This window comes from Aulostomus chinensis, chromosome 21 (genome assembly GCF_037954235.1).
Source record: "Aulostomus chinensis isolate RoL2024-O1b breed Wild chromosome 21, RoL_Achi_v1.0, whole genome shotgun sequence".
NCBI lineage: Eukaryota > Metazoa > Chordata > Actinopteri > Syngnathiformes > Aulostomidae > Aulostomus > Aulostomus chinensis.
In genome coordinates this window covers 6,165,587-6,180,777 of record NC_141340.1, presented here as the reverse complement: position 1 = coordinate 6,180,777, position 15,191 = coordinate 6,165,587, and the positions used below count along the sequence as shown (strand labels likewise).

The following is a 15,191-nucleotide window of genomic DNA, read 5'->3' as shown; positions in this document are numbered from 1 at the left end:
CATTTTGGCTATGACAGCTATTTAAAAGATTTCCTTTGAACACATTTTAGTAAATGTTTGAATAAATGAATCAACTTTTTAAAAAAAGAAAAAAAAGAAAAGCATGTTCAATGGCCTACAGGTTTCCTCTTGTATTGATGTCTGTTGCTGCCCTCCATTGGTTAGTTGCAGCTCTTTATTTACAAGCTAAATCCTTGTATGAGGTCAAGGGTGCGATTAATCACGTTTGTTATTTTTTAACCTGTTTTTTTTTTGTCTATAATTAACTAATCGTAATTAGTCTTTTGTTGTTGTTGTATTTTTTTTTAACACTACTATTTTCTTCTGTCCGGCACCACTCCATATTTTTCTTTTTATGGCCTCTCTAGGGCTCCATATATCTTTGTACTAAAGAGCTTTCATTCACTTCACCAGCTTTCTGTATCCCCCCTCCCAAAAGAAAAAAAAATCTCTTTGTTCCTGCGCATAAATCACAACCTTTCCTGAACACAAACCTGTAGTCGACATTTAACTTCTTTGTAAAAAAATAAATAAATAAATAAAATAAAATCATCTCCTCCCCCCCAAACAAAACGCTCCTGAGGATAATTTGATGACACTCCCTGCCTGCCACTGGTAATTTTTCATTTTATCGACTCTCCAGCAGAGACCGCGCCTGCGCTCCTGCTCCCTTCCGAACAAGGCTTCACCAATCCTGGCTCAGGCTCCATCCCCGGCTCGGCGTCCCACAGGCCAACGCTAATAAGTCGCCTAGCTGTCCAGTATAATGGGGAAGTGATAGGCAGACTCTTGTGTCTGAACGCCGTGAGGAAGTTGAGGAGTGAACGGAAGCGCCGCGCCGGACCGGACCGCTCCACTGAGACACATCCTGCTGTTGTTGAGTAGCCTAAAAAGCGCATAGTGATGGAGAGAAAGGTATGGATGGTTATGCTACCTTATGATACATTAGCACATTTGTTTCATTCCTCATCACTTCATCATTAAAGCTGTTCTTTATTCTGAGTTTTTTTTTTTAACTCCCCCTTTGCCGTAATTTACTGTGCATCTAGAAATAATAATTATTATGATCATTATAATTATAATAAAATAAACCTGCTAGGGTTATTTTCCACCTTGGGGCTGGCTCATTCCGAGGTGCAGCCGCATGGTGCACAATGTATTTGGGAATAGTGAGCTGGGAGTGGGACGTGGTTGGGAATATTTAAGGGGGCTGTAGGCTACAGTTAGCCCCCTCTCTTCCAGTCTGTCTGCATCATCAGTTGCAGCACCTCCACCACCACCACCACCACCACCACCACCGCCACCCCTCCCCGATTTGCAGCCGACGCAGACACCAGCTTGTTAACCTTGACTGGTGTGGGAAACAGACACTTGAGGAGTAATAAAGGGGGGGATGAACGGCGAAGCTCTGGGAGTGTGCGCCATCCCTTCGCCTCATGCCTTTAATTCATTCCCCATTACCCCCACCCCTCCACCCACTTTCTCGCTTTGACTCAAATAATGGTGTTCATGTAGGAATGAAGTCGGGATCTTGCAGGAAAAGTTTGTGTTAAATCTGTAGGCGCAGCAGGGGGGGAGAGGAATTCTGCTCTCTTTGATCCAAAGGAAAAATATTATTTTTTATTTTTATATTGCTGCTGTAAATGTTGACTTCATTGGACATAAATCTCATTTTTTTATTGTTATTAGAACCTTAATGCTTATTAAAAAGAAAAGAGGGATGGAATCGTGTCAGTAATGCGTGGAGAATAACTTTTAAAAGATGAATCTGCAGAAATGGTAAATATGAGGGCTGCATGATTGATTGCAATATTCTTGTATTTACAGCATGGCCAAGTGCAATATCCTACTTGTAGGAGATGGAGTTTTTAAAGGTAAAATGGGTCAGAACACATGATTGAAGCATTGGGGCTACAAATATTATTATCTAGATGTAAGGGACCGTAGGCTACTGTTGCAAACCCCTGCAAAAATAAATAAATGAAATATTGTTTCCGCTGAAAATTAAAGGCATTAATAATCATTTATATGGTGATGTCCGTAAAATAGCAATGTCATTAACTCACATCATAGCAGGATAATAAAATCTACAAGACCGAATTTCCCCAAACTAGGTGGAGGAGTGTAGCGTTAGCCAAGGAGGAACCCAGTAACCCTTGAACTTAACCAGAGTAAAATTGTTTTTACACTAGTTTGGGCTGAGTTTGACTTCGCTGAGAGGTGTGTGCTCTCCTAATGCCCTCGAGTGATACATGTTTTGCGGATAAACTTATTTTTCAGCTCCAGTGTCATTAATAGGCTATGAAGATACTGTCAGCTAATTTGGCTTAGCAGCAGTCGGTGAAACGGTTAGCCTAGCTGGGACGCTGAGGTGCTAGCTTGGTGTTTCTCCTCCTCCTGCGATGTCGGTCGCCTCAGGAAAGAGAGGGCGAAGCAGTAAATACAGTAAATCTGCATTATTTGTAATGACCGGAGCGGGTCGGCAGATTGCGCAGAATTCAATGAGAAAATGGCGCTACTTCTTAACTAATGCTAATCCGCTGGCTACTCTAAACTCTCAAAATGTTAATGACTTAAGTTATTCTGTGGAACATACAATGTATCCATTGTTTCATTATGGAAACTCATGGGAGAAAAAAAACTCTTTTTGGGCCATTTTAGCTATATGTCTGATTTGGCTTCTATTTAAAATAGGTTACTCCACAGGCTAAAAAAAATAGCTAACAAAGACGGTGGACTGAACTCCGGGAAAAGTGAGTTTGTTTTCAACTTAAATGTTTTGGAAACTTTTTTTGTGTTGCTACGTTTGTTAATGTGTTTCCTTTTAACCCTGCTACCAAAAAAAAAAAAAAAAAGTCATTATATGTTTGAGAAGCACCTTTTTTGGCAACTAGCGAATGTTAGCTTAGCATCCTCAAAGGCCTGCTATCCTGACAGGTTGCTTGAATCCAGTGCTTTTACATTTTGTCTTGAAATTGACACCTGCCTGCGCAGGCAACAAGGCGGGCACCATTTCAAGGTTATTTCTGCCCCCCCCAAAAAACAAGATGGCGACTGCCTGAACGACAGACTTGAAGTTTCCAAACACTCCGTCAGGGAGGCTACGTCTGCCTCTCCAACTTCACGTTTATGAGCAACTGGAAAGTGGGAAAGTTCCAACCTCGGAGGTGGAGCACGCCTGCCGAACTTGGAATATCCCAATAGGAAAGTGGAACGATTTAGAGAGCTCTGAGAAGAAGTTTTGAAGTCAGTTGACATGAGTGTGCCGTTTGTTTAAACAGAAATGGACTTTTTCTGTTCTCCTGAAGTCACTATCGTTTTTGTTCAGTCCGGATGATGTCAAACAGCCCTTAGCACTTCAGTTAATTTGTCATACAGCTAGTTTTTCGTGTTGCTAATGTAATGTTAGCTTTCTGGCTAGCTAACGTTAACTAGCTCTCAAAATTGTAAGTGACAGAAATCTGTTCAGAATTTGAATCCCTGAGCTTCATTTTGTCCTGGTCTTGGTTTTTATGGCCAATAAAGTCACTTAAATACATTCTGCAACAGAAATATAGCACATTTAATTCCTTCCACGTTGCCTTGTGTTTTAGATATCTAGATGTTGCTAAATGGGAACTTTACTAATTCCGCCTAAATGCATTATTCCCAGTCTTTATGATAAGCTAAGCTAAAATGCTGGTATGCCTGTAGCAGTAAAATAGATGCATTTTATTCTCTCCTATCAGTGAATTGCACGCAGAATCATTGACCAAGCTGCTTGATTTGGTGATTTCTGCTCAGCACTTGTTGGGCCAGGTGTCATTTCACTTCATTAGAGAACTACCAATGCTTTTCTTTCTTTATTTCTCTCTTTTCTTGCTATTTAATTATTCCATCATCACATTCTTTCTCCCACTGTGTAAGTGGCTGGTCTGAAAAGCTGAAACCTTAGAGGAGCTTGAGAGTGCTGAAAAGTTCCAGTCAGCATGTGGTTGATTTGAGGAGGCGTTCATCCTCATATAATAAGTGTAAATGTGTTGTCACTGAGTTCATTGCACATTTTACAGGCCTCTCAGATCTCAGCCTCGCGTTCTCCTCCTCCTCCTCCAGTTTCACGACCAGAACTACTGAGTTATGGAGGACTCGGTGACTCAGCTGCTTGCTGATTTCGAAGAGCACTTCAGTTTGATGCTCGGTATGAGAAAAGGAACTTTTGCCAAGAGGAAAAAAAAAAAAAAAATCCTGCACAAACACTCGTATTACAGAAAATACCTGCCTGGATGGATGTTTGCTTTAACATTTCTGAGTGATTCCATTCATATTTCCCACGTGAATTGGCCTTTTCCACATCACATTCCCATGCATGATGGTGTAGCTCGAGCGGTTAACGCTTTTTTCTTAAACTCTCAGTTCTTTCACTTGCTACTTGAATAATTTAGTTTTTAAATGATGAGGCATAAATACTGAGACATACTTTCAATGCAGTTTTGTCCCGCCAGTGCCTGACTCTTCCTACCGAAGCTGAGAATTGCTGGAATTGTAGCAGCCGTTCCAGTTTCCTTATCTGGTGTTAATTATCTCGTTATCTTGTGATAGCTGCTCTTGTGATTAGAAATTGACCGATAGTTTCTGTTGTGGCAATAACCAATACTTGTGGCCAATATCCAGTAAATGTTAAAATTCCAGTCCGGGGCTTTACTGCAGAACAAACTCCAACACAAGGCTGCCCCTAATTAACGTTCAATTGAAAGTTGTTGGGGTTTTTTTTTAAGATAACAATAATATGTTCAGTGAAGATAATCTTTGGAAAATATGAGAAATGAGAATGTTTTATCTGCAAATTTTACAGACTTAATTCAGAACAATTTTTAAGGTTTTTTTTTGTTTTTTTGGTATGACATCACAAAATCATGAAAAGAGATTGGCTGGCCGATAAAAATGTGGCAGTACTGATAATGTGGGACATTAGAAATACCCAATTGAGAATTTGTGGATTCCTACTGTTTTGAGCTGTACAATAATAATGATACAGCAAAATGTCACACTTTCTTTTCCAAATATTAGTATAGCAATATTCCAGCCCCTAATATCGATATCATATTGATATCACCATAAAATTGTACCCTGAAGCTTATGGCAGCTCCTGTTGTGTGTTATTCTTCAGTGACTGCCACAAGAAATTACATGCACTTTATTCTCTGTATGACGTCATGGCAGCTATATTCAGTGTGTTCATTAGCTAAGTAAAACTTTCACTCTGCATACGAATTCATGATAAACTGGAGTGGAAACTTGGAAATTAATGGCTAAATCTTCTGTTATCGTTACAGCATCATGTGACGTATTGTAAGACAGCAAGTTGTCCTTTCATCTCTGTTTTGCAATTTTCCGTAAATTATATCGGGTATCATAATATATCGTAATAAAATCGGGATTCGTATTGTATGGTGATGCCCTTTACGATACTTTGTCCTACTTAGATACCTGTTCGATCAGGAGAATCTCCAGTTTCTCTCGGTCACAAGTTAGTTGTGCCATTGTCCCGTAAATTACCTCGAGATAACGAGCTTTGCTATACTGAAGTAACAACATAATTAATCACGAGACAACGACGTTAGTGAAGTAAAACAAGTAGGGCCTTTCTTGGCTCCCGTACCTCAGCCAAGCAGTCTGGCTCTCTCTATGTAAACTAAACGAGCTGAATTCCAAGTGCAGTCTTCCCTGGTTCTGCTGCTGACACAGATATTCCCTTCAGCAGCGAAAAAAGGAGAACAGTCCCATTAGTATGCAAGGTACCGTCACAGCTCCTGAGGTCTGATCAGAGGATCAGCTCCTTTTTCAGTCTGCCTCTGAATGCTTGACCTGGCTTTTTAAGGAAAGCCGCACAGGATTCCCCCCCCCCCCCCCCCCCAGTACTCACTCACTCTATTCACTGATGTTTGGGAGTCTCATCAAGGCCAGCCAGTGTTTTACAGAGTTCTCATAAGGTTGTCAAACTTCATTTTTCATGCTGTTTTTTTCCACCAGCAGTGCCATTGATCAGGCAGACTGAACTCTGTACAAGTTTAGCTTTGTTTCCTAATAGCAGGACACCCAAATTAAACCTTCCCTGGCTTTGTGTTTTGTGTTATTTTGCAGGGATAAATGGACAATGGGGCACTTCCCCTTTTAGCTGGGAAAGAATGTGCTGGCTCGTTGGTTGTTTGTTACCCCGGAAACAAACGGGTGCACGGTAAAAGATATGAATGCAGTGGTTTCACTAAATACAAGGGTTTAAACAGTTAGGTAGATAAGATCCTTTATTTTCTTCCTGAGTCAGATTCTGATACCTGAATCTGCAAATCCGCTGATGAGGAGTTCTGATCCGATACCTGTACTTCCGTCTACCAAGGAGTTCACGTATTCACTGTTGTTTGTCTGTCTGTCCGCAGGATTATGCAAAAACTATGTGGCAGATTTCTACCAAACATGCTGTAGGGGTGTAGTGTGCACCAAGGAGGAGCCCATTGTACTTGGGGGCAGAGCAGTCGTAGTGCCACCTGGTGGAAACAGGAAATAACAGTTTTTTTTCTCCCCCCCTGCACTCCTCCAAGTGGGCCAACCAGATCCATCTCAGATTTGGTCAGAAACACCTTCAGAACTTGTTGATAAATTATTGTGAAGACTGTGAGTTTTCATGAACACTGTTACCATGGCAATTCAGCCAATTTTGGTCATTTGCCATAGCACACAAAACCGTCTTAACCGGACTCCACGTGGATAGTTCTTTACCAAACTTGACGCATTTGATGACAAGCTGAGCTGAAGTCTTAGCGCTACTTAGTGGCTACAGGGAGCGTCACACCTCATTTGATTCTTCACGTTGTGTACAGCAACATGTAGTATGGTGTGTGTTCTCTAGTGCCATCTAGTTTTACATTAGGGGAGGCTGAGTTTGCCGTGGTGGGGGTTTACGCTCTCTGAGTGCTGTGTAGTTCTGCCTCTGCTATTCCTGCTTTTACAAGACAAGATGTCAGCAGTGAGAATAGCCTACGGAGGGACTCGCTACTATGTTGGCTGAATATAGAGATGCAACAGATTTTGCACCTACACGTACAGCCTCACTACAGAAAAGGGGTGCACAGTCTCCAAGCTTCCTTCTAAACCAGTGCTGTGTCATTTGCGCAGTGACATTATGGATTTTCATGCTTTTAAACAGAGTGCAGTAACCTAATTAAACAAGGCTCATGTCCTGCCCACTGATTGATCACAGCGGTGATTCTAATCACTGGGATCTCACCTAAAGCACTGGTTGTGTTTTCTTCAGTCGCATATTACTCTCATTTATAAGATGTCTAATGAGATTCTACCCTCAACTCTGTGACAAATTGTCCGGGTCCAAATTGAGCTACAGTTCGCCGAGCAGCTGGCTGACCCATTTAGATATTAACGCTCAATACTGCACCAGATTCTGCTGTAGACTTTTGCAGCTGACCCTCTGAAATGGTGATAACACAGAGATGGTTCTTCACATCTTTATTGTGGTAGAAGCTTTAACTAAAGGATAGCAACAGAAGAATTATAATAGAAATGTTGTTGAAGGTTTTACCTTCCCTCATCGTGAATATTTTTTCCTGAAAGCGATGTATTCATGCATGTTTCATGACCACCAAGATCTGTTTTATTTTTACACTTCCTGGACTAATCAGTCAAACATTTTCTCTAAAATATGTGTAGAAAATTATGGAAAATACTCAAGTCGGATCATCAGATCAAGTCCTGTTAATATACTATCACATTATACAAAACAAAGCCGCAAATTAGAGTGATTGAGAAGCTAGAATCTGCTGTAAATTAATTAAAGATAATTACAGATAATTTTCTGGTGATCTACTTGTGTATTAATTCAGCTCTATTCATTAAATGCGCAGTTCCCATCAGTAATTGTACATTATGTGGGCATTGAGAAAGCAGGATTTTATTTTGTTTTATACCACCTCTGTTTGGAAATTTCTTTCAAAAGCCTATGGCTGAATATACTGTATAATCCTGTTTTTGTGCTGAAGTAGTTGTTTGGACTTCACTACTTAATGCTGACACGGGTAAAAAGAGCATTTTATAACCTAGTTAGATTTCACAAAGTCTAACACGCAAAAGTTCCTAAAACACATTTTATCATCCACCCAAAAAAGAGGAGTGTTTTTAATGTTGTTTTTGGCTCTGAAATTCCATTTTGCGCAATGACACCTTGAAATGGCTTTCATATTCACCCAAAACACATTATAAATAAAGCATTTCTTCTTTATTTCCACATTTATACACCTGAATATAACTGTGTTAAATTCACGCATCTTATTATCTTCCATGTCCCAAAAGCAGGGGTTCTCAAACCATTCCATGCCACACTCTCAAATTTGAATAAAATGCATTCAATAGGGAACTCTAGTATCTACTAATAATTTGGTTGACATTTTATAATACAAGAAATCTATCATATTTAGAAATATTTGTCTTCTTTGCTGTCATATTGAATTGCTAATTGTCTTGGTATTTTTGTTTCTTTAGGAATTTTGTAAATTTTCTCTAATTTACTAATCATTTTTCCCGACCAAGTTCGCATTTGTGTCAGAAAAATTGAAAAAAAAAAAAAGGCCAAATGGTCAAAATATTACCTTACAATCAGCTGTAAATCTGCACAAAGTTCCAAATAAATGGTCATAAAATTACCCCCCAAAAAAACCCTGTATAACTTGAACCATAAGATGATCGACCTCAAACTTCAAATTTTTTGAAACTGGAGGTTTAGTGGATATTCAGAAAACAACAACAACAAAAAAACACTTGGAAATATGTTTTGTTTTGTATCCTTTCGTTGACATCCAGATTTTATTGCTCACAGCATGTCGTCTTCAAACAAACTACAACTTCGCCAAAAAAAACAACCCAAAAACCAACAATCTCACTGGTGATATAAAGGCCACAGAAACTCAAGTGTCACATGTGATTCACTAGTTGTTACAGGACTAATAATAGAATTTCTTGTGCTAAAGCATTTACACAAAAGTTAAAATTAAACTTAAAATTAGATGGCTGTGAACCTTCCTCCCCCCTGACTTTTAAGTAACCCTTTGAAGCCCTGTAGGACTACTTTTTTTTAGATCAAATTCCTGTATTCACTGTCGTGTTCAGCCATATGTGGTGGGATGATTCATAGTTCGCAGTGCTCATCTCGGCCTCCCCGCTGTGGGTCTCCGTGTCTGATTCTCATATACTCACAGTCGTCTTGATATGCCCCTGCACATACCAATCTTGCCCTCGTTCTGTCGGCACGCTCTCTCATCCTGCATGGGCAGAGCGGGGCTGAAAGATGGCTAATACGTAGCCTGGATGCAGAGTAGGAAAGAGGAAGGAGGGGCTTGGCGGCGAGGGGAGAGAGTTTAGAGGAATTATTGAGCGTATGTTGCCAGGTTTGTTTTTCATCTTGTGGCGTTTTACATGGTAGCTGGCTTCACTTTGTTCATAGCGAGTGACTGTTTTTATTTGTGTCAAAGCCGACCCTGGTGACCTCAGCGCAGGCTAACATGGCTAACTGAAGCCCCAATCTCTTTAGTCCCTACAGTTGAAGCTCTGCAATAGTTCCTCCCTCAGTTCACCAGCTGCTGCTCCAGTTTTTAAGTCACTGCAGTCTGCTTTGCTCTCACCCGATTGGCTGCTAGATTTCAACGCAAGGCAGATTATCTCGTTGTCATGGCTACAACAAACAGGAAATGCCCCCAAGCAGGTAATGCTTAGGGGCTGTTCAGTTGCTGCTGCAGGGAAAAATCAGTTCATTGCTGAGTTTTGTTTGCTTTCCTCATTTTTTAGTGTTGTCCAAGTGGGGATAGATGGTTTGTACCAAGCATGCCCTTAAATACAAGGTCGCCCCGCCCAAAACTCCTTATCTGATTCTTCTTAGGTGCTGATCATGCCTTCAGAATAACAATTTCCACAGGGGCGCTGTTGATTTATGCAACTATCTTTAAAATGCAAAATTACCTCAAAATATCAGGTTCTCCTCAGGTAATTAGAATCAGAATCGGCCCTAAAATCTACCTCTCCTTAATCTGCCTCAGTGAAGGTGCAGGCCTTCGGCGGTGGCTGATGGCCATGGAGTAGCTTTCCGTTAGCCCCGGCCTTTTAAGCTGCTTGAGCTGGGTTTTGTGTGCAGCTCTTAAACTGAAGAAAGAGAGGGGCCCAGTAGCGGGAGGGAGTCCGACTTTATTCCTTGCCCACAGTACGGCCCATATTCCCCCTAGTGCACCCCATCTGTCTGTGACAATAATGTTGACGAGGGCAGGTTCGTGCTTTCTGGTATGTAAACTGACGCCGTGCACTGTACATCAGCATGAGGGTGAATTCTTATTCTTTGTGTACAATTTCCTGATTCCCTTCCCTTTCTCTCTCAGTCTGTAGAATTCCACTTCTGTCTTGTATTCAGCTCAGCCTTTTGTTGCTTTGCATTATCGCCTACAGGCAAGAAAACAGAGAAAACTACCACTTGGTTTTATAGGAACTACCACTAGACTTTATACAGAATTTAATTTGATATTTACACTTGTTTGGGATCTATTCACCCAGTGGTTTGGCTCGATGCTCCTTAAAGTGGACCTCAGTTTTCCTGTGACCTTTCGTCACATGATCTGGGCTGATACAAAGATTTGGCCTTTAGTGGCTGGATGAGGCTTGAAGGGCTGAATCAGGCGGTTGATATTTCTTAAATCCCCTGTGGCCTGTAATTGCTAGAAACTGGAGTAATGATGACAGGAGAAAACAGACTTTACATTTAGCAAAGCTCTTTTCTCTCTCTCTGTGCTCTTTATTCCCCTCTTGTGGTCATATATTGAAGTGAATATGTTGCAAATAACATTGGTTGATGCTTAGAAATTCAAACCCGTGATAGGAACAAGTGTAATTGCTGATATTAGATATTTAAATTATTTTACTGCACCCTATAATGCATCATTTGTTCCCATTGTTCTTCACTCATTCTCCCATGCAACACCTCACCAGCTGCCTGGTTGCTCCCTCTGTTGGTCGTTAATTATACTACTGCTGCTCCCTTACCCCCTGTTAGCCCCCCTTTACCCCCTGTCTGCTACACACTGGGACATTACCATTTGGTGAGACTGACTGGCTTTGGTGAGGGAGACGGTGGGGGTCCTGCAGGGGGTACTCCTGCGCTCAAAGCTTTGTTTTGCATCGCCTGAGCCGCCAGATCTCTTTGTTATCATTGAACGCCCACGTGCCGTTGATGGAGGAACGGGGATTGACACCAACTCTGAATCTGCATGGATATAGCTTGGCGTGTTGAGCTGGTGACCTTGCAGAAAATTCCTACCTTGTCTGTGTGTGTGTGACTAATAGATTTAAAGGCCATGTCATCTATTATGTAATAACAAGGTTAATCTAATATAACGTTGACTGTTATTATTGCTGCTTTTAGCCGCAGAGAGATCGCACATGGAGGCGGCAGTAAGAAATATTGCTGTGTGGTTTGGCTTCCTAGTGTTCCTCGAATCCCTGAATAAATGACAGCGGCAGTAGTTTTGTTTCACCAGCAGGTGTCACCAGATAGCAAACTAATACTGCGAGACCGCCAGCAATAAAGGGGAGGGCCAAACATTTGCCTTTCAATAAGTCAGTTCCAATCACCAGTGGTGTGAAGGAAGTTTGAAGGACAAACATTGAGACTGTTGCCATAAATATGTTCTGTTTGTGACGGTCACATTAAGTGATGATGAATATGTGTGCAAACTCTGTAAATCCACCCGTGTATGTGTCTTTAAGGCATCCTCCAGAAGGTCGTGACCTCTGTTCTAGAGGTCACAGGCACGCTAAGCAGCTGTCTGCACACTCTTGTAATCAGACCTGGAACAACACCTCCTCATCACATCAGTTCGTTTTGCCATTTGTTAAATAACATCAAAATATTCTCCGCCTTTTGTGCTTTTTAAAATTTTAAATATCTCTCACTTAACTCTAAAACTTTAAAAGGTGATTTTCTCTTTACTCAAGCACCTGTTTTGACACTTTTCTGTTGTTGTCACACCAGCACGTCAGAGGAAGAGGAAACAATAACGGTGGCAATTTGCCACCATGTGTCACAAGACAAGCCCCCTTTGAATCTACCCCGACTTCACCTCCTTTGTCATTCAAATAACCTCATGAATATTTCAGCCATCCTGATCTGACGGGAGCGAGAAAGAGGTCTGTAGACGAAGGATGTGGAGGCACAGAGACATGAAAGAATCATAATCTTCGCCGTGGCATAGTTCTAGTCAGAGTAATGACATGTGTGTTGACGGGCGAAGCTTGTGTGAGACAGGCATCTCAACCCAGAAATCACCAGTATTTACTGTGCGTGTAATTCTGCAGTGCCTCAATAAGTCCTCACATCACATCCTTCTATCCTTGAGGAGATGATCAGCTTTTTCCACCTATGGTTTCCTATATTTTTAGACGAAAAGAAGCAGCCTGCAAGGAATCAACAGCTAATTACGCGTATGAAGAGGCTGTCACCTCGCTGTGTTTATTTGCCGTTTCATGCAGCCTGGACATATCCTCTTGACTGGCTAGTGGGTGAAAGGTAAAGCTAATGAAGCGAGTGGAGGAAGCACTCGTAACCTATGAATGCACTCTGACAAAGGCCAGTGCTGAAACACAGGAAACGAAGGTGCTCTTGACATGGCCTTCTCTTTTTGTGAAGTGGCCTCTAAGCACATTAGCTCACCCATTGTGAAAACTACTTTGCACTCCAAAGCCAAAGGTGCAGTTCTTTGACTTGAGTGGCTTTCAATTGAGGAAAATCCTCATGATCATACGGCCATGTGTTAATGATATGAAGCATGGCCCCTTTAAGAGCCAAATGTCCTTTTTTTGAGAATGAGCCCAGTCGTGGAGCTCTGACCATGGCCTCTGGGTTGGTCACCAGGGGGAAACTACAGCAGAGGAAGGGCTAACTGATTCTAACCTCCCCAGCCCCCGTTTAGACCAAACGGCAGCCTCACCACTCAGCATGTCCTTATCTACCAATGGAATGCAACAGCTGTGTGGGGGAGAGCCGGTGTGGGCTGGCTGAAACCCCCCTGCCAGACCCCCGTACAGCATACCCCCCCCCCCCCCCCCCCTCCTTAAGCGACATTCCGGGCTCCTGAAAGGCAGCTCAACTAAAAAGTGAGCTAGACACGCTGAGAGACTCGGCAGGGCTGCTCCACATTCAAAATAGTGGGAGAGGGAGGGAGGAGAGAGAGAGAGGAGAGAGAGAGAGAGCGAGAGAGAGAGGGAGAGAGAAGGAGAGTCAGGGACAGGCAGTGCTGAAAAGGAGAGCACAAAGAGAAGGAAAGTGGAGCAGGGGAGGGGAACAGGAGGCTGGGTGAAGGGAGAGGGAAAGACAAAAGAAGGAGAGGGGAGACATAGCAGGGTGAACGGAGGGGACTGAGCAAATGGCTACGGAGGAGACGGCGGGGGGAGCCAGGAAAGCCACCAAGAGCAAACTGTTTGAGTTCCTGGTCCATGGAGTGGTGAGTGGCGCTGTCCGTCATTCCCGTGAAGGGAGCTGGGCTCTGGCATGCATCTGTGTGTGTGTGTGTGTGTGTGTGTGTGTGTGTGTGTGTGTGTGTGTGTGTGTGTGTGTGTGTGTGTGTGTGTGTGCATGAGTCGGCGCAGCAGCAGCAGCAGCTCTGTGTGTGAGAGATAGCTGGGTAAGCTGGCCATGTGAAGGTTATTTCCAGCCCCCTGGATCCCAGCCTGCTAGGAAGATGGCTTGAGAGCATGAGAAGCTGTGCATCATGGACTGATGGAGTTGAGCAGGAGAAGGATGGCGAGCGGAAGGGTTCTCACATCAAAATGGATAATTGTAGATGTAGAAGCTAAGCAGCAGCAGCAGCAGCAGCAAAAAAGCAGCCAGCTCCCCCTTTGGCTAACAGAGGAGCTCACTGAGCATGCTTCCCTGGGAGTCACAGACAGAGGGGGGAAATGACGAGTCCACTCAAAACAACACACTCAGTCAGAGTAGCCTCCCAGGCAGCGTGTTGTTGGTCGGTGGAAGGATTTGAACCTGTAAGGTCACAAGACAAATGGACGTAGTATTGTAGACAGAGCCGAGGCAGACGGCCAGTCCTGGAAATCGTGCAGAACAATCAGTCCATTCATGTGGAGCTAGCGTGAAATGTCAAGTCAAGTGTTGCTTATGGTTAGAGGTTAGGCAACTATTGCCATAAGCCTCATACAGTAGTGTACTTTACTGCTCATGGAATACATTAGTGGTTTGTGTTGGTAATTAACAAGATTAATGAGAGAATTCAGGCTCCAAAAGTGATGTCACTGACACTTTTAAGTTCCTACAGATGTGACTTTGACATTCATTCAGGCGGGTAAATATATCGGTCATTATGGCAACGGTTCCCCGTGTTATTTTTTTCTTGTGCCTCCTCAACACAGAGTTAAGAAGAATGTGTGATTGTTTCATTTGACCGGTACGTTTGGAAAAAAACTAGTTCATTTATCAAGCCAGGTTGAATTGACAGTACAGATATGACAGGAACTGACATGCAGCTGAATGGCGCAGTTGGCTCATGTTGCTCCATTGGAAAATGCTTCTTCTGTAGGTGTCGGAATCATTTAAATTCAAGCTCCTAATCTTCAGGAGTAAATCCAAATAGTACCTCAATTCTTTTGTAATCAAAATATCTTACAAAACGCCCACAGTTATTTATAACAATAACAAAAAATGCTAAAATGCTCAATGTATACAATTATCAGTAACTTTTCCATGAAGTTAACTTTGCCAATAATAACTACAATAATACCATCATAAAATATACTTAGCATTCAATGATATTTTCTTGCTAACATTTGGTGCCTCTTAATGTTCTTTGTTAGCATTGTAGAAGCTTCTTGTACTACTCTGCCAGTAATCGCTTTCATTTCCATCACGCTCTTTTAGGTTTGTAGAATTCCTTTTTGCCACGGCAGGTTTCATCCCCAAAGGTTTTCAGTAGGTTTTCAGGTCTGGCCTCATCTCTGGCCAGTTCAAAACAGCCCATCTTTTCGTTTACAACCGTCCTTTTATGCTGCTGTATCTCGTTTTCCTCTTGAAAGACCTAAGACCTTCAGTTCAAACCTAGTTTTCTGAAACTGAGCAACACATTTTGCTTCAAGACACCTTAATAATCTGCTGGTTCTAACCTTCT

At 42.3% G+C, this 15,191-nt stretch overlaps 1 protein-coding gene across 6 annotated transcripts in view; it reads left to right on the top strand.

Annotated features, from left to right (window-relative positions):
• The first annotated feature begins 588 nt into the window (after nucleotides 1-588).
• Nucleotides 589-15,191, top strand: part of smarcd3b (SWI/SNF related BAF chromatin remodeling complex subunit D3b) — a 42,256-nt gene continuing 27,653 nt past the window's right edge. The window contains exon 1 of one of the 6 annotated variants that reach the window (XM_086191657.1): nucleotides 589-915. In XM_086191657.1, coding sequence (XP_086047783.1) covers nucleotides 904-915 — 12 coding nt within the window. In that variant the 5' untranslated portion in view covers nucleotides 589-903. Of the gene's footprint in view, nucleotides 916-2,119; nucleotides 2,221-13,357; nucleotides 13,521-15,191 lie in introns of those variants that run through there. The other 5 variants (XM_086191658.1, XM_086191654.1, XM_086191659.1 and 2 more) reach the window with 5 other exon arrangements.